The sequence below is a fragment of the Barbus barbus genome (assembly GCF_936440315.1).
Source record: "Barbus barbus genome assembly, chromosome: 28".
NCBI classification, from domain to species: domain Eukaryota; kingdom Metazoa; phylum Chordata; class Actinopteri; order Cypriniformes; family Cyprinidae; genus Barbus; species Barbus barbus.
Window position 1 is genome coordinate 6,451,379 of NC_136756.1, and position 23,418 is coordinate 6,474,796.

The following is a 23,418-nucleotide window of genomic DNA, read 5'->3' on the forward strand; positions in this document are numbered from 1 at the left end:
TAATTAAAACAAACAAAGCTTTTCTTTGTAATATTACTTCCATGAAATTTGTCATTATTGTTTTACTTTCTTTTAAGCTTTTGAGTTGTATGTGTGTGTGTAGCCTTACTGTTTTGAAATAAAAATGACCTTAAAAACCAGTCAAACTGTTTTTTTTTAAATAATTAAAATCAGCATTATTATTATTATTAACAATAAATTTGCATCATCGTAAATAGTCATGTGTTTTTTCTATTACAGTACTGATCATTATTAGGGATGCATTTAATTTAGCTGCAACACAAAAACAAAAATGCAACATGCAAAAAATAAATAAACAAATCAATATATGCATATATAAATACATACATACATAGTAATATCTCCCCCCCCCCAAAAAATATGATTTGTTCTTGACAGGCTTCATGTCAATCATTGAGTACTATGAGGATACCACACCATAGTGTTACATTTGATAAAATCACTGCACCATGTTACTGCCACAATATGTTTTTAGGGACTGTAGTTATTCCTGTGAATTCTGTCATTTCCCCCCTTTTTCCTTCTATGATTTCTTTCCTATTTACAGTTTTAAAATAAGACCAGAAGCAGCTGTGAAGAGTTGTGCTAAATGGGTTTGAATGTGGAAACATATTGTAAATGCTTCCCATCTGGAATGTGTTTCTTTCTCCTGATTTGCAGAGAGTGTAACACTGACAGAGAGAGATTTCATGGAAACTATGGCTTATAGGTAACGATTTGATTTAAAGTGACAATGTGGAAATATTCTGTGCCATAAGTAACCTACTTTGGGTTGGGTTTGACGGTTTCACACACACACACACACACACACACACACACACACACACACACACACACACACACACTCTCTCTCTCTCTTTTGGCAACACTAGTGAGTGATCATAACAAATGTGCTGCCACAAGTAGGGAGGATACAACTAAAGGAAACCACGCTTTTCTGGCTTACAGCCTATTTCAGAACACCAATAAAATCCACTTGTCTCACAAAGATGAGAAGAAACCACCAATTATTGTTCCATAACTCTATTAATAATAGTTGTGATATTTATGCAGTAGCACTTGTAACATTAATCTCAGCTGTTTTTTAGAATGATGCTAATTAATACAGTAATATAAAATAAATAATTCAGGTTTACAGTGAATTTCACGTAGAATAGTAAAACTACCATTCGAAAGTTTGGGGCCAGTCAATTTGATATTTTTTTAAAATGTAAAACAAACAAACAAAAACACAAATACTAATACCAAGGCTGATTTTTTTATTTGATAAAAAATATAGCAAAAACAGTAATATTGTGAAATGTGATTACAATTTCAAATGAATGTTTTCTATTGTAATATGTTTTAAAGTGTAATTTATTCCTGTGATGCGAGGCTGTATTTTCAGCATCATTACTCTTCAGTCCTCAGTGTCACACGATCCTTCAGAAATCACTCTAATATACTGATTTATTGTTCAAGAAACATTTATCATCAATGATGAAAACAGTTTTGCAGCTTAATATTGATGTGAAAATTGGGATCAATTTTCTTTACAGTCACGTTTGCCTATCTTGCTAAATAAAACCATTCATTTCTTTAAAAATACATAAATTAAATTAAATAACTTACCCAAAACTTCTAAAAGGTAGTGTACTTAACAAGAAAAACCCTCAATGTGCTCAATAGCTGCATTAATAAACAAGATTTATTAAGTTTCTAAATAAATATGTAAATATGCATTTAATTTCTAATATCTAGAATAGTGTTTATGCATTTTATTTCTAACAGTCTGAGTTCTTAGTCACATAATTTACTAATTGTCTCCCTCTTCTGGTCTTAAAAGGCATCAACCAAGTCTGTCTGTCATTTTAACCAAACTTTACCATTATTTCAGTAACTCCCCTCTAACCCCATAATGAAATTGCAATAGATCCATTTATGAAAACCATGTGTTCAGTGAAAAACAAGCACACTGGAGCATTAATGTCATCACTCGTCATTCTCTAACATTATTTTTTATTTTGCAATATCAGATCATATAATGAGGGAGAGAAAGAAAGCTACATGGACATTCGTGTACTGGGATACAGCATTAAAACACCATTTCAGTCTGAACAAAAAGCCAAAATACATGGAAATTAACTTTCAGAAAGAATATAATTGGTCATTCACATTCATGTCTGAAGAAGAGCATCAGTGGAGTTTCATAGCACTAGAAAAACCAAACAGCAAGTACTGTAGCACCCATGATGACGTTCACTATATTGTCCTACGAGCCGTTTTACAGCATCAACAATACATAAGTGCTTCAGATTAGAAAAGGAAATAAATCTTGTGCTTGTTCCCCTGTACTTCCTGTTTCGCTTTGTTCTTTAGTTTTTCTAGTGTTACTCAGATCCTCTCTCCCTAAACCAGTTTTATCTAAAACTGCTGACTTTTGTTAACACTTTTAGTAGTGATTGACACATTACTGTTGCACTATTTAACCTTTGTGTTCTCACGAACCTTAAAAGAAAGTTTCACACAAATAAAAAAGAAAAACACATTCAGTAGGAGTTTTAAGGTCAGTTCAGTGGGTTGAATGATGAAGGTGGTGTAGTGGTAATCCAGGGGAAAAAACACCACTACAATAAATAAAAACAAAACAAATGTGGAGACTACAAGTGAAATCACAAAAAAGCAACCGTTAAATTCACAATACAGTATATCTATTTAAATATAATTCATATTTACACCACACAGACAAACATATTCAGTATAACATGACTAAAATTTACAAAATTTATAAAACGGCTCCCCGTATGTAACATATACATCAAAGGTTTCATTCATTTTTTGTTTTTGGTAGCATATTCAAGTTTTTGCTCATCATAATAGGATGGATAATCTCCGGCTGGATTTGATGTGATAGACTTTATGTTGAAGTGAGGGTCTGACCTCCTCCTGGGTCCAAAGCATTTTCCCCTGGCTATAATTTAGTAACAACCCTGCTAAGATTTATTAATTGTGCTTTATCCCTCACCCACCCCTTCCCTTTAAACTCACTGCTCATATAGAAAGACTGAAGAGAGAGGAAACATACAGTAGCTAGTAGTTTCCATGCTGGCTGATCACATGACCGTCCTCTTGCTGTGATCTGTAAAACATTTATTCATGAAAATGCATAAGAGTTAAAACAACAGTATACAAACATGTAAAATGTATTTTAATAAAGCATTTGGCTATGTATATGGCGTATTATATTTTTGCAGTATGCAGCATGTGTACTGTGCACAATATAGGTTCAGCATGCTGGAGATTTGCAACAGCACAACTACAACAATAACAAGTTTTGTCAAAATGTATTGAAGACGCAATAAACCGATCAAAAGTAGCAGTAAAGAATGTCTCAAAAATTTCTTGTTCAGGGAAACGCTCTTCTTTTGAACTTTCTGTTCATGACCAATCTTGATGTATCACAGTTTCAACAAAAATATGAAGCAGCACAACTGTTTTCAACACTAACAATAGTAAGAAATACTCCGATCAGGATTTTTGCAGCCGATACTGAGTACTGATTTCTCGCCATGGTGATAGGCCAATACCGATACGGATTCTGATGCTTCAAGCTTTATATAACGTAATGTTATATAAACAATTATTCCTTATATAGTGAATATTTTAATATGCCTTTAAAATAAGTGGGGTTTATGCATAACGTTTTGTATATCAGGATACCTAATATAAGACGAAAATAAATAGAAACAAAATGAAGCAGTCTGATGCAACCCACAAGGTTTATTTAAAGGTGGGGTATGCCATTTTTCAAAAACGCTTTAGAAAATTGAGTCGGGCCGCGTACCAAAACAAACTTGTAGCCAATCAGCAGTAAGGGGTGTGTCTACTCATGATGTGGAGGAGAGAGCATTCAGTGAACAGTTGAGCGATGACAGAATAATAGAGACGGAGGATAAAAAACAAGAGAGGAAAACATCTGCTGAATGATAAGGCAAGAAGCAGGACCCGTGTAAATATCGGATCAGCTTTCCAGTGCTGGAGAGAACTCAAGGAGCGGAAGGCCTGCGATCGGACGCCGAGGTTGCTTTGTTTCTTCTCGATGGTGAGTAACACCGTGTCTACACCAGACGCGCCGTGCCGCAACAGCTAAAGTCTGCCTACACTGGACGTGATAAAGCAACCGTGAAATCTGTGTCAGCACGTCATAAATACAATGCGGCAGCAGTTTTCTGGCGGACATTTGTCGCGCCGCACAGCATCCAGTGTAGACAGCATCACTGATTATTATGACTTATACAGTATTTCGTCACGCCGCTCGCGTCCGGTGTAGAAACGGTGTAACATTTATTTTGCTTTGCTTTGTAACATTTATTTTGATTTTCACAGAACTAATCGTTGCCTGGGTTGCTTATGCATGTGTGGGGCGGAGCTATCAAAATAGAGGCGAGGCCTTTTTGGGGTAGGGGCGTGTTTATTTTGGTGATATCAACATTGGTTATCAGAAATCGCTTACCCCACCTTTAAACATTATCCAATAGTAAACTGTGGAGGACAAAATAAACCCCCACGTATCACGTACGTCCTCACGCGTTGATGTCATCAAATTGCGATCGGTTCATGAGATCGGCCAAGTGTAGTGAGTACCAATCGAGTCATAAAATGTGATTATCGGCCGATACCAATCTCCGGCCGACTGATTGGAGCATCCCTAATGTTTCTTGAGCAGCAAATCAACATATTAGAATGATTTCTGAAGGATCTTGTGACACTGAAGACTGGAGTAATGGATGCTGAAAATACAGCATTACATCACAGGAATAAATTACATTTAAAAATATATTCAAATAGAAACCTGTTTTTACAACTTTAAATTGTAATAATATTTCACAATATTCCTGTTTTTACTGTATTTTTGATCAAATAAATGTAGTCTTGGTGAGCAGAAAAGGCTTCTTTAAAAAAGCATTAAAATAACTGACCCCAAACTTTGAGAAAGTTTAAAATATTACCCATTTAAAATGTTGATTGTAAACCTAAAATGTATGCATAGTGAGTGACCAATATGCAATGGGCACCAAAAGTCTGAGGCCCCATTTACACTAGTGCGTTTTCGTTTTAAAACAACGTTTTAGAATGAAAACGATCCTCGTCTGCACTGGCGTTTCCGCTCCGTTCAGAAACAATCTCTGTTTACACTACACAACCTAAAACACATGTCACATGACCATTCATGCAGGTACAACCATAGATATGTATGGGTGGATACCCTATTATTTAGATCGCGGACGCGTCTGCGTGCTTCGAGCGGTCGAATGGGGAATCTACCTATACACATCTACGGGTACAATAACGAGCATGATGTTATTGTTAACACAGTCGTCAAGGATACACAGAGCAATGTGGGCAGCCACGCCATCGTTTTCAAAAGTCTCTGTTTTGGTCCGTTTACACTGAAACTCAACCCCGGGGTTTTCAAACTAAAACGGGATCTGCAGCGTTTTCAAAAGTCTCCGTTTTCGACCTCAAAAACGCCGGAGTAGTGTAAACGACAGACGTAACTGTAGCAAAAGTTATGCGCTTTAAAACGAAAATGCACTAGTGTAAACGGGGCCTGAATCCACTTTGAAAATCTATGACTTCTTTTTGATTTAACCATGGAAATAAACAGAAGGTTTTTAGATTAAAATACTTAAGAATTGAATTTAAGAATAAAATACTTAAAAGAAATTAATATGATTTCAACTGAATACAAAATCTGATCTTGCACCATTTTTTAGTAACTATTCAAAAATGTCAATTTGTGACACTGATCATGTGACTCTTCATACAGACGGCCAGATGTTCTTGATTACACTGAAAGAGATGCTTTTCGAATCATTTTCAAATCACGCTGGAGAACATGATCATCATGATCAACACAAACCTGTGGAGTTCATGCAGCTTGAGTACTGCTATCATTAAAAAAAATGGGAAATTACAAATACATGTTGATTTTTCAATTCATCTTTTTTCTTTCATATTATATCATATCATTTATGCTCATATAATTTAGTATTTAGAAAGTATTATAGTCTAAAAATAATCTTGCATGGATTTTCAGTAGTGGGCACAGATGTTTGGACCACACTGGATATTATTGTCAGAGAGTTTGTGTAGAGATAGGCGCTCAACGAAGAAGACGCATAAATCACAGGTACTTTATTTAAAGCCACTGACGTAAACACAGGAGAAATACTTGGACACTACAATCAAACTAAAACCTTCAATACCAGAACAAGACTGGAGAGAAACCAGAGCAACCAAACAATATAAGACACATGCCTTTGGTGTGAGAGACCCGGGTTCGAATCCACTGTGAGACACCAATGTGTCCCTGAGCAAGATACTTAACCCCTAGTTGCTCCAGAGGCGTGCGACCTCTGACATATATAGCAATTGTAAGTCGTTTGCGTCAGCTAAATGAATAAATGTAAATGTAAATGTAACCATAGAAACAAAACAGGCAAGGAACAAAGGAGAGCATGAACTAAGTATCAGACTAGAAAACTGATCAAAAAACACACACGGAACGTGACAATTATGTAAAAAAAAAAAAAAAGTAGATAAAACAGCAGAATGTTCTGTTCATGCTTCAGGGCTTGTTCACTCACCAGTGCAGAGCTGGAGCTCACATCTCATTGGAGAAGGAGGTGGGCTCACCCTGACCATACTGATTATAGCCTCCGCCTTCATGTCCACCTCCCTGCTGGCCGTAGTCGGGCTGGTACCCGCCCTGAGAGCTTGCGTAAGGGTCCTGGCCATAACCTTCTTGCCCATAGCCTAGAAAAATACATTTAAAGGAGAATATAGTGTTAAGTTGTGACTATCATAAATATAATACCACAGAAATATCTTAATAGCCCCATATATAAGCTTAATCCAGACATTCAAATCTTTTCAGATATGCACTGTGACTGTAATGCCCACCTTGGCCGAAGGAATCTGGTGCTGGCTGCTTCTCTCCTGATGGCGTGTAAGTGCCAGCAAAGGATGCAAGCCAACCGGTTTCCTTGAAGACGAACCACAGGTTCCCTGCCCACAGCACCACATTACAGAAGCCAAACGCCTGCGGGAATCAGACATATCAGCCAAATGCTTACTTGCACATATGCATTCATTTGTCTACCCAAATACATCTTCACCCTGCATCACCTGATGAAGCTACTGACCGCTTCATTAGACTAAACATGTGCGGTTCACACTGCTTTTATCACTGGACGTTACAGCATTATTCTTAGTTCTATTTTGACAACAAATTTGTTTTCTTGCCATTAAAAATTAACATTGTGGAGGGAGAAACATTCCTATCTTGCATTTATTAAACATTTATTTACAGATAAATCAACATCATGAATCACAGTTGTGTTCTTTTGGTATTATTTATATACTATTATAATAGTTATTAATACTATTTTTTAATAATTTCTATATTTTCAGTTTAAAATTTGATTTTAGTTAAAATTTTAGTCATTTGTTATGTGCTTTTGTAATTTTATTCGTTTTTTTTGGCTTAAATTTATTTTTTATTACAATTGTTTTAGTTTTCAAAAGTTTTTCATTTTGATATTTCAAATTTATTTCAAATTGTTTTCGTTTTCCTTAAAAATAATAACACCGATCACTGTTAAATTTAGCAAACTGAAGGAACAAACGTTGTTTCAAAGTATTTCTATGATGGATTAATTATTTAGCATGAAATGTTGTTAAAAAAAACAGCTCACATTATTTCAACCACATTGCAATGCTGAACATTCTAGCTAGGGTTTGTTTACAGCAGTGCATAATGAGAAGTAATAAATGCATGACTACATTATCATCCAGGAGTCACATCATCTTATCCTTCCTCATTTGCATAATGCTGAACCTGTCTCAGCTGCCCACACGTGTCATCGTCAGATTCTAGGAACACATTTAAAGGGGTCATCGGATGCCACAATTAGATATGATTATTTAGGGTCTTAATGTAAAGTCTATAACATTCTTTGGTTAAAATTTCTCAATGGTTGTGTAAAACAACACCCTTTTCCCCCTGTCAAAATCAGCTCTGTTTTCAGCAAGCCGTTTTAGTGCATGTTTCTTTAAATGCTAATGAGCTCTGCTCACCCCGCCCCTCTCTTCCATGGGGTGACCAACCGTTCTCATGATACTGTTTACTTTAGCTGCGGAACTTGCTAACTAGCACGTTATTAGGAAAGGCGATTGCAAAGATTCATAAAAGAACCGTATACTCGCTTCTTCTGTAGGTGAGGCTGGATCATGAATGATTTGCGCGAACATAGACACATTTACGTAGATCGGGGGCCACATTCCTTTCAAAAACAAGAGTAATCCTCTGCGTCTTCAGCAGCTCAGATGTTGGGAGTAAATAACGACTGCTATGTTCATTATTACATCCAACAACAAAACACCTCAAACGCTTAGGAGTCATTCTTGTCTACTCCTGCTCCGGTGGTGAAACAATGGCGGACTGATGACAGCTCATTCAGGGGCGGGTCTAAGATAAAACGCTAGTGTCAATCAACAATCGTGGGAGAGGCCTGGGCCTGTGTGACGTCACATAGACAAGAAGCTGAGAATGGCTTGATATGAAAGGGGAAATGATTTAATGAAAAATAAAACACTGGGTGAATCTTTATCATTGTAGGGTAGTTGCATACACACTAGTGATGCGCGGATGGCGGTTATATCCGAGGGTCGGGTAATAAAAAAATGCATTCTGATTACTTGCGGGTGGATAAGATAAATCATTAATGATGCAAATATTAACTACATTTTCTAAATTGTAAATTAAAATATTAAAGTTATTCAACAAAACATTATTTAGTCAAGAGCAGATGAATGACATTAAAATGAATGACAGACGGCACAGCTTTATTAGGCTGCTCTCACAAGACCTACTTCACGGATTCAATACTGATACACATGCGTTTTCTTTCGTAACTGCTTACATTAACTTAAGACAAACCCGACTAGTGCTTATGAGGATACTCGCCAGGACGACTTTTTGTGTGTATTTGGCCACTTAAGCGCAACAAGTGCGTGCTTTGGATGTGACATGCACTTGTAAAAGTGCATGATGACCCCTTTAATATATGTGCATAATGACAATGATAAAGTGTCTGTACCCACCACAGAAGTGTTTAGGCCGGACATCACGGGCTCATGGATTTCTTTGCAGCGGTTTTCCTCGCGGTCACACGCAGAGATGAGGTCGATCACCTCATCAGGGTCAGTGGCCCTCTTCACATCCGAGAGACCTTTGGCCCACGCTGATGAACTCACCAACCACATAAAGGTAAAAATAGCTGTCACCACAAAATCCTGTAGAACGACAAAACACAACTATAATTCAGATTTTGTCATTTTTTTCTTCACTGGAATACACATTTTAATGGGTTATATAATAAAATAATATTCTTTCACTACCATCCTGTTATGCTGTGACATTTCCCCTGTTAAAAATAATCTTTCTGACATAATATGTAAAGAGAAAGACATTTTTTTAACCTCATGGCTACAGCAGAAGTAAGCTTTTCTTACAGTCTTTCTCAGTAGTTCACTATGATTGCACTTTCATCAAGCTCAATAGTTCTCAATAGTTTTCCCATAATTAATATGGAGAATAGTCATAGTGATCAGTTTATTATAGGAATATTATGCTTGGCACAAACGTAAGAATACTGACTGTAAATAATCTAGTGGATCCAGTGACATTTGTTAGTTAAGGCTGTTAGACATTTTGCACTCATCTTCATTCTCATAACATTATATTTTGAATTTATTTTAAATGTTGACAAAACATATCAAAAATAAATATCATTGTCGGTAACACCTTACTATAAGGTTCCATTCGTTAACAATAGTTAACTACTTGCTCACCAGTGGATCCTCTGCAGTGAATGGGTGCCGTCAGAATGAGAGTCCAAACAGCACATCACAATAATCCACAAGTAATCAATACAACTCCAGTCCATAAGTTAACATTTTTTGAAGCCAAAAGCTGCATGATTGTAAGAAACAAATCCATCATTAAAACATTTTTAACTTTTAAACATTAGTTCTGGCTAAAATACAAGTCCAAAATCCACAGACACATTTGTTTAGAGCTGTTTTGTTTTCATTTGTAAATGGTGCTTGATCTGTGTAGATTTCTCTCCTAATTCATAGAACTCAGCAATATTATGGATTAATACAGGAAGACAGTTAGAAGTTAAAAACCCATTAAATGATGGATGGATTTGTTTCTTATACTCACACAGCTTTTGGCTTCACAAGATGTTAATTTATGGACTGGAGTGGTGTGGATTATTGTGATGTTTTTATCAGCGGTTTGGACTCTCATTCTGACGGCACCCATTCACTGCAGAGGATCCACTGGTGAACAGGTGAAGTGATGATACATTTCTACAAATCTGTGATGAAGAAACAAACTCATCTACATCTTGAATTGCTTGAGATTGGGCACATTTTCTATTCCTGTCATGGACCTGAGCTAACATGAACTAACAACTGACTTGAAATAAATCAATAACATTAAATAATATCAATAGCAATTGTAACAGATGTATTGTCAACATTAACTAGTAGGACATTGTAAAATGTTACTAAATAGTTTACAGGAAGAAGACTCACAGCCTGAGCTCCTTTGTTTCCCTCGCGGTATTTCTCCATGAGGAAGAGGTACACAGAAATGGCTACCATTGAATAAAGGAAGGAAAAGACACCAATGGTGACAAAGAACTCAGCAGAGGAAGAGTTGTTTCCCACCAGAAACAGACGTTCAGGCTCCGACCCTTTACATGTAGGAGCATCAAACCATACCTGGTGCAGTCTGTGGAGAAAAACACTTGGTAAATGTCTGTCAGCCTTGACCAGATTCAAGTTTAAAACATTTACTTTAAAGACACTTTAAACCCTTTTGAAGCAGTGGCGCCTTCAGATGTACAGCATGAACCTGAGAAATGTTTTCGCTGCCAATACTTCTGCCGTTATTACAGTATGTGTATGTCCTGTGTTATTGATGAAGGCTATCATTTGTAAAAAGTCCTGAATCGACTCGCATTCATCTGGACCGCTCTCTCTCATTTAAACATCTAAAATGTAGGGCTTCTGCGGGATTTTTAAGCTCAAATGTAAGACTTTTTAAGATCTGAACAAATAAAATGAATACTATACGAGCGTGGTAGGACCATGTGTCTATAATAACATATTAAACTGTAAAAAAAAGCATGATTTACAACTCAGATACGAGTTTTCACAAAAACAAAAGGTTTTATAAAATGATACACTTCACATTAGTCAGTATTAATTATTAAATTAATTAAACAATTATTATCAATAAATTATTATACTAAATAAATAACATATACATACATTTTACTGTTTAGATTTTTATAATGCATTATCTTTTAATCGATCCACCAGTTCACATTTACAGCTCTTCATGTCTCTAAAGACAAGGGTCGACTTTCGCATTTGTCTGAACAAAAACAACAGGCTTATTCTTTCGGAATGGCAGAAATATAGATATTTCCCCGGTAACAGCTGTACACAAAGCAGCACCTGACTTTGAAACATACAGCGCTCGCATGTTTATTTAATGAAATCTTAGCCTTTTGAAGTTTAATCCTCATATTAAGCTATATCGCAATTCTGGTCTTTCTATCCCCAAATTTAAGACCTCTTGAAATCATAATTAAGACTTTTAATTTAAGTACATAATAGTTACATGAATTGTAGATATACTTAAGAATTTCCATATAAATATATAGATAGATAGATATAATTTGCTTATACAGCCTAGATAGTTACATTATATAATAAAAAACTGACAGTACGTCTGACCTACAGCACTATGTGTGAACTGGGTGGATCAAACACATCAACTAAAGAATGGAAGACTGTCGATATTGATTTAGGACTTGTGTCTGCTGTGCTGTGATCTAATTGGACGGGGATGGCAGTGGGACACTGACCTGAACGGGTAGCCAAACTCAACCTCAATGTTCAGGTCGCTCTCTGTGCGGTTCTTACACTCCACACTCATCCGAAACACTCCAGAGTAACCGCCGCAGGTGGAGAACGCAAAGATGGCAAAGAACTGAGGAGGAGAACATGAGAGTCAGTTATACTGAATAAGTGTGTAGAAAGGCAACTAAAACAGGTGTCCTGAAAATGCATAATAACAAATATCTTTCACTGTTTTAAAACGCAACATACAGTATAAATCTAAAAAATAAAATAAAAGTAATATTATACTGTAGTTAGGTTTCACTAGTGGACAGTTTTTGGAAGGGTTTTATTTTTTTCCTTGTTCTATTATTAATGCAGTATCAATCACACTGCATTATGGGCTCAGACTGCAAACATGTTCCATGAAGCAAAGATGGCAAATTTTATATGTATGGAAAATATTTCCATAATTACTCTATACAGTATATAGTGTATATGTATGTATATGGCTGAAAATTATGGAAATACTGTATTTTCAGCGTCACATGATCCTTCAGAAATCATTCTAATATACTGATTTGCTGCTCAAGAACCTGAAAACAGTTGTTCAGCTTTTTGGAATTGCGATTCAATACCATTAAAAATTTTAAGTAAGTAAAAAAAAGAGAAGAAATTAAAACTTCTATTTAACATGGGTGCATTAAATCATCAAAAGTAAAGACATTTTTAGTATTAGAAAAGATAAATATTTCAAATAAATGCTGTTATTTTGATCTTTCTATTCATCGAAGAATCCTGGAAAATTGCATCATGGTTTTCACAAAAATATGAAGCAGTTTTCAACTGCTGATCTGGATGATTGTCATGAATCTGGTGTATGGACTTCCGTTAACTCACCACCAGAGGTCTCTCGCTCACCACATGGACTCTTGCACCACACTAACTGTTGCACGCCACCTCAGACTACAATTCCCATCATCCATTGCACTGGCGACACACAGCTGATTGCACTGATCACACACCCTACATAAACCATGGACTTCCTCTTCCTCTCTGCCGAGTATTGTATTGCGTTTATCACTCCCCTAGTGTTAGCTGCCTTATCGAGCCATTCTGTGTTTTTCTGTTTAGTTCCAGTATTGTTCTGCATTTATAACTCTCCTAGTTTTAGCTGCGTTACAACCCACTTTGTTGTCATAGTCTTGCCTTGTGTGTTTTCTAGTGTTTTGATTCTTGCCCGTGTTTCCTGGATTTACCCTTTGCCTTGCCGTTTGGACTCTGTTTGCACCTCTCTTGAACAACTGCTCGTGTACCTGGATTATCTCTCTGCCTTGCCCTGTTGGATATTGTTCGCCGATCGTCGACTCTCCTAGCCCTAGGATTGCTCTGTGTCTTATGTCAATAAAAAGGAAGGAGTTACATTTAAAATATAAAATAAAGAAAAAACACAGAAGTGAGCAAGTTCGAGAGTGATTTTATAAGATGATTCACCATCAGCCATATCACACCACTGCCGGCACCTTTCCTCTGCGACCCAATCAGACGCGCTGCTGACTCAAACATACTAGTGCAAAGTGTTGCACCTGTTGTCATGGATACTTAGCAAATGAGATGAGGCGACAAACATGAGGCGTTAACGAATTATCACAATAATGTTAGTGAAGTGACTGGAATTAAAGCAGTAATTGCAGAACACCTAGCATTAGTGCTCTCTCTGTCACGCACACAAACACACACACACACACACACACACACACACACACACACACACACGCACACACACACACACGCACACACACACACAGAGATTAGTTGGTCAGAGTATTTTTACCACACCTCCCTTCACTGCAGGAAGATCCGATTGAATGGAAAATCCGGCTATTAATCTTACTGAAGTGCTTTACCATCTGTCACCACACACACTGTGGCGATCTACTATATGTCACTCTGCGCACACACACATTTACACACAAACACACACAAAACCTAGTGAGCTTCCTCACAGCCTACACTGGCAGCATCCTAACTATCACGGAAAAAATGACTGATCTATACAAACTATTTAATTTATTTAAAGTTTGCACTATAATTTATTTTGTTTATTAAAAAAAAAAAGTAAAAAGTAAAGTCGTGACGTATTGTCAAGTATGGTGACCCATACTCGAAATTGGTGCTCTGCGTTTAACCCATCCAAGTGCACACACACAGCAGTGAGTAGTGAACAAATCCACACACACACACACACACACACCGTGAACACACACCCGGAGCAGTGGGCAGCCATGCTGCAGCGCCCGGGGAGCAATTGGGGGTTCGGTGCCTTGCTCAAGGGCACCTCAGTCGTGGTATTGAGGGTGGAGAGAGCGCTGGACATTCCCTCCCCCCACCTACAATTCCTGCCAGCCGGGGGCTCGAACTCGCAACCTTTCGATTACGAGTCCGACTCTCTAACCATTAGGCCACGACTTCCCCATATATACATGGTTTATCTATGCACATTATTATTATTATTTTAAATTCATGTGCCCTCCACATCTCCGATGATGTGTTAATTGGCATGAGGGCGGGACAAAAACCTCCTCCATCCATAGGGTCTTCGTTAAAGTGCTATAAGCCATGAGCCAAAACAACCATCTACAAGGAGAATCATATCAATAAAAAACTTTTATTTGAAGTAAAAAATGATCTGAAATCAGACAAAAAGACAAAGGTAACAGCTTTGGTGAGAGAATGAACTACAATCCCACTGCAAATGACATAATCAAATAAAAAATGTCAGAAAAATATAAAACTAAAATGTTGATTACATAAAAAAAATATAGCCTATACGTCAATTGCAATATATGTACATACACAATTTTGAGAGCTTTTAGGAAGGCTGACTCAGTTACGTCATTTGCAGCGCTTCATGGCAGTGTGCGTAGCTAAAGAGCTCTCGCTCTGCTGCGACTCTGATTGGTGGAATTTTCTGCACAGCATCATGGGTAATGTAGTTTTTCATCATGAATTCAGCTATTAAACATGATTATTTTAAAAATAAGACGAAAAAATGTGGGCTAACAGCTACCTCACAGTAGGTCTGTCTGTAAACGTTTATAAGTTCAAAGGACAATGATCCTATGACACAATCAATTTACGATGGACCAAATTAAATCCCGCCCTACATTTTTTCTCTTTCAAGTAAAGGAGTCCAAAATTTTCACGTGCGTTTTTCCGCACAGAAATAGTCACTGGCGTAATATGGCGTAACAAGCACCAGATGTACTGAACACAACACTTCAATATCCTGAGTGTCTCAGCAAATGAAATGGGTTATTATTGAATTATTGAGTTATTATATTTGTTAGAAGGCTACAGGACTGATAACAAAGATAGATAAAGACAAAAAAACAACAGAAAGTATATCACACAAGATCAATCATTTTGTTTTTAGCATTAATAAAGGGCCAGGGCTTCTACATTATTTGTAGTACTGTATATCTTGACAGCTGTTGAAAAACAAAAAATCAAAAAATCAAACAAGGATTGAAACATCCGATATTTCAGATTCAGTAGGATCTTATTTGATTCCTAGAATCCTACTGGATATTATTCTGTGAACTCTGCTTGGTTTGTATTAAATAACGTCTTGCAGAACAGTTTCATGAAATCCCAGAGAGAGCTTAATTAGGACAGGAGTCCTGTAAACCTCCCTTTAGGATTTATAAGGAACTATAAGGATAATGAATGATGTAACTAAAATTCAGTTGTTGTATTTTTTTTTCTATTGTGATCCTAACAATTTATAGAGGCATGAAAATGCCTTAAAGCATTGTGCTGCATTTATCAGCTCTAGTTTATAATGAAGTCAGAAATAAGTTAAAATCATTAAAATTACTGTTATGACGTCATATAAAAATGTCTATTATTGTATATTAAGATATTCAATCTGTTTAAGCAATTTGATTTTTAAATAACAGTAGCTCAATCAAAGGGAGTTGAATTTGTGAATGCATCCAAACCATATTTATACAATAAAGCCTAATTTCAACTTTGACATTGGCATAATTCAACAATTTTGACAGCGTTTTGCTGGAAAGAACCAAACAATATATTTACTCAGGACTCATGCCAGCTCTGGTCTCTCTAATTCTGAGCAATTAATTATTTTAGGAAGCTTTAAAGACAGAACTGGCCATAAACTCATCATGGCATATCACAGTGATCCAAAGTGTTAGGACCCAGTATATCTGCCTAATGTTTTAATACAGCAGGATTTCAGAAATTTAAAAAAAAAGTAACTAAATTAAATTATTAATGTAAAATATGTATTTTACAACTTCAAACATGCACAAACACACACTTGTTTGCATGCTCACAGGTTAGAGCTGTAGATGAATCATAACAGACAGCTTTGATTTTCTCGATCTCTTGACTGTAAACTAGCGTCAGTTTCCTCTCGAGCGTGGGTTACGTAAGCAGCAGTGACCGTTCACAGCCTCCCACACAAGCGCTGCACAATAACATGCGCGTGTGTTGTGTTTACTGCCAGCTATAATTGAGATGAACTAGATTTGCACTTCTTGGAAGAAAATACCAGTGCTTTCGGTAAAATTACAGTTTTACAAAGTTGCAAACCTAAGATATTCTACAGTTTTGTAGAAGGAAATAAAAAAGTAAAGAAAAAGGCATTATGTTTTAAAAATAGCACGATTAAAAACAACACCTTGCAAGGTCTTTAGTTACTCACCCATTGTAAGATTTTAATGAACCCTAATGGCTGTTTGATGACTGTGAACTGCCCAGTGGCGACCAGCTAAAAAATAAACATAAATATTATCAGCAACAAAATGTACAGCTATACAAAACATCAAACCTGGTATGTGAAAATGAGTACACTTTAGCATACTTTTAAAAAGAGTACTTAAAAATATACACTTCAGTGAACTTTTCAGACACTTAAATGCATGTTTTACAAGTAAATCAGTATTTAAACTATAATAACTACAATAAGAGTGGCTTTCTGAACCACTTAAGTAGGGCTATCCTTATATGTAATGTCATAATTATTTCTACTGTCTTTGAAATATGGTTGAAATTAGTGCTGTCAAACGATTAATCGCGATTAATCGCATCCCAAAAATTTGTTTACATAATATATGTATGTGCACTGTGTTTATTTATTACGCATATATAAATAAACACACATTAAGTAAATATTTTGAAAATATTTACATTTATAAATATTTATAATAACATATTTATATATTTATATTATTATATTTTATATTCTACATAAATATATTTAATATATAAACATAACATATTTTTCTTAAATATATTCATGCATGTGTGTGTGTTTATATACATAATAAATATACACAGTGCACACATATATATTATGTAAACAAAAACTTTTATTTTGGATGCGATTAATCGTTTGCCGGCACTAGTTAAAATGTACTGCCAAATGTACTGACAAGCATTATGTATATACACACATATATATTAGTGCAGTCAAACGATTAATTACGATTAATCGCATCCAAAATAAAAGTTTTTGTTTGCATAATATATGTATGTACTGTGTGTATTTATTATGTATATATAAAATACACACACATACATGTATATACATGGCCATATTTATATTCATATAATTTGTTATAAATAAATATATTTAATATATAAACATAACATATGTTTCTGAAATATGTATGCATGTGTGTGTATTTATATATCCATAATACACCACAGTACACATACATATATTATGCAAACAAAAACTTTTATTTTGGATGCGATTAATCGGTTGTCAGCACTAATATATATACATTTATATTTATATATAGATACACACAAGTACACCACAAGTGCACTCTGAGTAGAATTAATCTCACTTCTTTTTCACAACTGTATTTATCTACAGTATCTATCTGTCTGTCTGTGCATTGCATGGTGTAGTTTGCAGTTTATTAATTCACGGTCACATATTTTGGTGGATAATGCAGCTATGTTGCATTTGGCTTCTTTCTCTCAATTAAATACACTGTAACAACCTGACCGTCAGTGAGCAATAGAGCGCAGCGCACGCGAGAGGAGAGGGAGACTTTGCAAGCATTAGAATTAGTCAAAGCTGCTTATCTCAACGTTTCCTTTATGAAAGTGCTACTGGCGAGCATTTACAGGCTACAGGCCGATATATCTGCTGGGCGCAAGGCCAGAGAGCACGCGAGTGAACGCGGCAGACTGCGTCGCACTGACTGTCATCTCTCACATTGCTATTTAATGAAAACCATATGCCATCTGCTGTAACCTAGCGAGTGATATCCCTGTTCTGTTATGATGTAATAACTGACTAACACCGACTGAATAAATACTATTCTGAAGTCCGAGTGAGTCGTTTGAGCAAATCGGTTCTCTCGGACGGTTTGGCTCAATGAACAAGTTCACCGAATCGTTTGTGGCGTCGATCAAAATCAGCATTTTAAGTTTAATTCTTTGGATGTATAGGTTGGTTACGGTTCCATCATGTCACCTCCTCACACTTTTACTCTGAAGATTCTTCCTGTCACAGTCAAGTGGTTTATGAACTCAACTGAATCGGTTCGATCGAATCACTAAAAGAATCAGTTAAAAACCCGATTCGCTCGCGTGGACATCAGTGTGAATCCAGATAAATAGCCCGCAGACGGCTCTCGTCCTTTAGTGCCTCATCTCACAGATACATCATGAAAACAAACACATTATGCTATTTGAACAGCCAGTGTGAACCATGTAGCATCCCGTTTAAAAATAGTTTTACTATTTTATTAGTTCCGTCATTCTTACTAAAAAGATATCCTGCAGAATAAAATACCACCGTCGCAATGCACTGCGTAAATCCTAGTGTTGTTTACCGGTTTCACGAGAAATGTCTTGAATTGCTAACGGTTTTCTGTTGTTTTATCTGACGTCGTGTCTGTATGTTCTTGTCCCATTTAAACTCCGTTATCCGTCCGGTTAAAATCAACGCCGGTCAGTCAGATAACAGTAGCCTGTTTGCCTGTAGGTCTGTGAGGAGTTTGCATTACATTGCAGAATTGATTCGGTGAATAGCTGTGATTGAAAGCCCTACCTGGTTGACAACATCCATCTCGGCCGCCTTTCGCTGATAAGAGGATCAGACGAGTGGAGGTAGAGCGCCGCTACATCCGGGTCACCGCAGGAGCAGCGCTCTCCATAATCTATCCGTCAAATCCTGCTTGTTTGAGGATTTTTTTTTTTCAGGATTACCAACCTCGAATAATACAACAATGTCTGCACTCCTTATTAGAATGAACTGGTTTAATTTCATGGGTTAAAAAAAATAATTAACAATAACAATAATTGAATAATAATAATAATAACAATAATGAAACAACAATAAAAAAAATATTATAAATAATATTCAATTAAAAACAAGAACATTACATTACATTACATTTACATTTAATCATTTGGCACAGACGTTTTTATCCAAAGCGACTAACAAATGAGGACAATCATAATCAACAAAATAACCATAATATGTAAGAGTTAGCCTAACGCAATACACAAGGTTTATATATATATATATATATATATATATATATATATATATATATATATATATATATATATATATGTGTGTGTGTGTGTGTGTGTGTGTGTGTGTGTGTGTGTATATATGACCCTGGACCACAAAACCAGTCATTAGTGTTAATTTTTTTAAAACTGCAATTGCTTTGCATTGATGTATGGTTTGTTAGGATAGGACAATATTTGGCCGAGATACAACTATTTGAAAATCGGAAATCTGAGGGTGCAAAAAAAATTAAATAATAATAATTGCCTTTAAAGTTGTCCAGATGAAGTTCTTAGCAACACATAGGCTATTACTAATCAAAAAGTTTTGATATATTTACAGTCTATTTACAAAATATCTTCATAGAACGTAATCTTTACTTAAAACATGCGTTTATGATTGACCATACAGTGATTTTCAAATTGAAAATGTTTATAACACAATCTCATAGCAATTTGTAACAGTTTTACATTTGAGTGAATTAGTGGCTAAATCTGTTCATGCCCCAGAAAGGGTTGTGTTGGGCTAGGAGTTGGGTTAGATGCTTTTTCTAACAAATTATGTTACGATTCACATAGGCCTATTACAAATTCATACAAAATCCCCACATCGTAAAATAGTTACGTTTTCCCATGAGACCATCATTTATACCGGCAGTTTGGGTGCCTGTCTGTGATGGCGAATGCACATATGTTGTGTTAAATCTATATGAATACACAGGCACAGTGACAACTATTGGCCTGGCATGCACAATACAGCATTTTTAGTCGTTTTCTTGGATCCGTTTGAACAGGGATCGTTTTGACAACATTGTCTTCTGCATGCAAATCTTTTCACAAACGTACAGGAAAAACATTTTTGTACAATCTTCGTGTAAACATACTTTCCGTCCAAACCAGGAGAAAAACGTCTCCCGTCAAAAACTGCTACCCATCTCCAAAGATAATTGTTTACAGTCTGTTATCTTATTATCATAAAATCCAACTTTGAGTGGCACAAGGCAAAACCAACCACACTCACATATTAACTTCAGTCCACAGAGTTTACAACAGTTGGATCTTGCTCCAGACGGCACATTTATTTCCTCTTCTCAGTACATAAAAAATGCCTGCTCTACTGTCCACTCCAGTCTTGGCAAAAAAAAAGATTTGTAAGGGATTCTCATCTTGTCCTTCCTTTAAAATAAATGTAACCGTAGATTTATATTCAGAACTAGAGGATGAAGTTCAAACACCATCTGCACGGGACAGCAGAGGTCAAAGAGAAACAGTCAAAATCAAAAACAGTCAAAATTATGAAGGCACAGATGGTTAAGAGCTCCAGTTGCTTTAGTAAAGCTGGGATTTAGAGCCGATGACCGGGCAAATGATTTCGAGAAGATGCACATGTGACTTTGCATCTGAAGGGACACAAGGATCCATGATGAGCAGAACTGTGTGGCAGGTAGCAGCAGCAGTCACTTGCTCACCAATGTCATTTCTGATGAAAAAAAGTGCATTTAAATCATAATTAAAGTTGATCATAGTCTAAGATCTATTTGATTAATCTGCGATACTGCACATAGTTAATATTTGTAACTATGCACACATAATACTGTAAAACTGCACATTTTACTGCACATAATATTTTTCACAAGGAATTAATAAATAAACTTACTTGGGAAGTCTTGCGTCTCCTACAGCAATCAGCACAATAATCTTCAATCACAACAGTGACAGACAGTCATTTACAGCCTAAATGAAATCATAATTGACCCTATTTATTAATACAGATTCCTAGTTAGAAGAATTCATGAGCGTTTGTTATTGTGATACTGTACCTCCACTCTCTGACTTTTTGAAAAGCCACACAGTATCACTTAACTGGGCTGAATAGTAGTTGTACTAGTTGTATGTTTATTTGAGAGTATTGCTGGCAAGTTGTATTGTAATTTTTTCACTTTTCATTTTCCATCTGTCTTAGTACATAATGTTACTACAGAAGAGTCAAGCTTTAAATAGGAAAAATATCGAAACTCTTTGGTCATTTTTGAGTGAGATGCTAACCGTCTAATCAGATTCAATGAACTATGCTAAGATGCAGCTAAAAGTGCTATCGCCAAACCCGGAGATTGGCTGAATGGATTCAAAAATGGTAAAACTCAACTGTTTAACTCTTGGAGAGTTGTAAAATGAGCCTATTTTCAAAAAAAGTGGAAGTCTATTTGAAACCTTTTAATTGCCTATTTGAAACATTTTGTTAGCTGATGCTAACTGGCAGGCTAACTAGCTACCTGATGCTAACTTGAGCCCATTTTTAAATATAAAATCCAAATATTTTTATTCAACCGACAAGTTAGAATACATCTGATGGAAAAACAAAAGATTTGATGTTCAGAACACAGTAATAACCCATTGCCCCTATTTTACCCCACAGACTAAGCTAGATGCAGCTTTTTTGGGTTTGCATCGAATGTTCTTCGAATTTTATACATAATATATTTGTTTATGAATTATTTATCGGTCTTTTGAAAGCAGTTATTTTGAGTTAGATTCCAAATGTTCTCCTCCTATTCAAATTTGACATTGAGGGGTGCATACAACATATTTGCCCACTGGTAACTATAGTTGCCGCACATTCAAATACAATTTTCAAGGAAAAACCCCCAAAAACCTGGGGAAAATAAATGCAGAACGTTTCCACATAAGACACTTTTAACACAACTATATGCATGAAACCACTCAGAAAATTATCTTTAAGTTTTTATCTTTAAGCCTTGTGTTATGAAAAGGACATTTATATCTGAGTAGGTTTGGGCTCAAAAATGAGAGTTTAATGGGTATGAAACCCAATAGATAACAAAACGCTAAACTAACTTTACTGCGGTCATCAACCGAGCGCTGCTTTGTTTACGATTCTCCATTTGAATGAAGAATATAGATATTGATAGCTGCAGATGTAGACAGTTAATTCCTTGCACGCAGGCGCAGAACACATGCTCTTTTGCACTCGGCTGTGTGTGGTGTTCAAGTGTGGCTTTTTGGTCCAGACACAGCCAACGCGAGGCCACAACACCATTGGCTTTCTTTGAAGCCAGCTTGGTGCTTCTGTATTCTCTTTTCTGTTTCTGTGTCCGGAAATTAGGCTATTTCTGTTTCCTCCAGCTGATTGTGAAAATTTTCTGGAACATTTTCTGTATTCAGAAGAGCAATGAGCTGCCGGTACAGTCTCTTACTTGTATTCCTCTGTGGCTTCGCCGCGCTCACTGGTAGGTTATGATTTCATTTTGTGTGTAGATATTTTAATAATCTGATTTAATGCCCATTTTCCCTGCATTTTAATAATTTTACTGTGTTTAGATCAAAAGTAACAATTGATTAACTAGTTTGATTTTAGTTAACTCTAATTACTTTTAGTTAATCACTAGTTAAGATATATCCCCTTAACACAACAAATACACTTTTACAGTCATTTTGGACACTTTTAAATGCAAATCTAGTGATCTAGCAAACTGCTGCAATGAGAGATTGTTCACATCTGTCGTTAATATAAAATACTTACTCGAAGTCAGATATATAGATCAGGGGTAATCAAACTCGGTCCTGGATGGCCACTGCCTGCAGAGTCTCTACAAACCTGCCTGGAAGTTTCTAGTATGCATATAGTAAGACCTTGATTAGATGCTCAGATGTGTTTAATTGGGGTTGGAGTTAAAATCTACAGGACATTGGAGCAGGATTGGACACCCCTGATATAGATAATAATGTATGTAGTAAAATAATAGGGGGAGACTAGGGGTACAAAAAATATATATATATATATTTTGTATTTATTTGGTAACTGTCAGTCCTCTGTCGTGTGCGTCATGTGTTCCCGCCTCTTGT

The 23,418-nt window shown here is 36.1% G+C and overlaps 1 protein-coding gene across 3 annotated transcripts; it reads right to left on the bottom strand.

Annotated features, from left to right (window-relative positions):
• Positions 1 to 1,261: 1,261 nt before the first annotated feature.
• On the bottom strand, positions 1,262 to 19,165 carry LOC306848559 (synaptophysin-like). 3 transcript variants are annotated; one of them, XR_013782254.1, is made up of 9 exons: positions 19,088 to 19,161; positions 16,721 to 16,786; positions 12,015 to 12,139; positions 10,672 to 10,870; positions 9,169 to 9,360; positions 6,967 to 7,105; positions 6,651 to 6,819; positions 3,086 to 3,139; positions 1,989 to 2,627 (listed from the first exon to the last, which is right to left on the bottom strand). XR_013782254.1 is itself a non-coding variant. In XM_079383191.1 (8 exons), the coding sequence occupies exons 1-7, from the start codon at positions 19,103 to 19,105 to the stop codon at positions 6,668 to 6,670; spliced, it is 891 nt and encodes a 296-aa protein (XP_079239317.1). In that variant the 5' UTR covers positions 19,106 to 19,165; the 3' UTR covers positions 1,262 to 3,139; positions 6,651 to 6,667. The 3 variants fall into 3 exon arrangements, 2 of the variants coding, with proteins under 2 accessions (XP_079239317.1, XP_079239318.1); XM_079383191.1 differs by having other exon boundaries at positions 1,262 to 3,139; positions 19,088 to 19,165; XM_079383192.1 differs by having other exon boundaries at positions 1,986 to 3,139; positions 10,807 to 10,870; positions 19,088 to 19,119.
• Between the last annotated feature and the right edge of the window lie 4,253 nt (positions 19,166 to 23,418).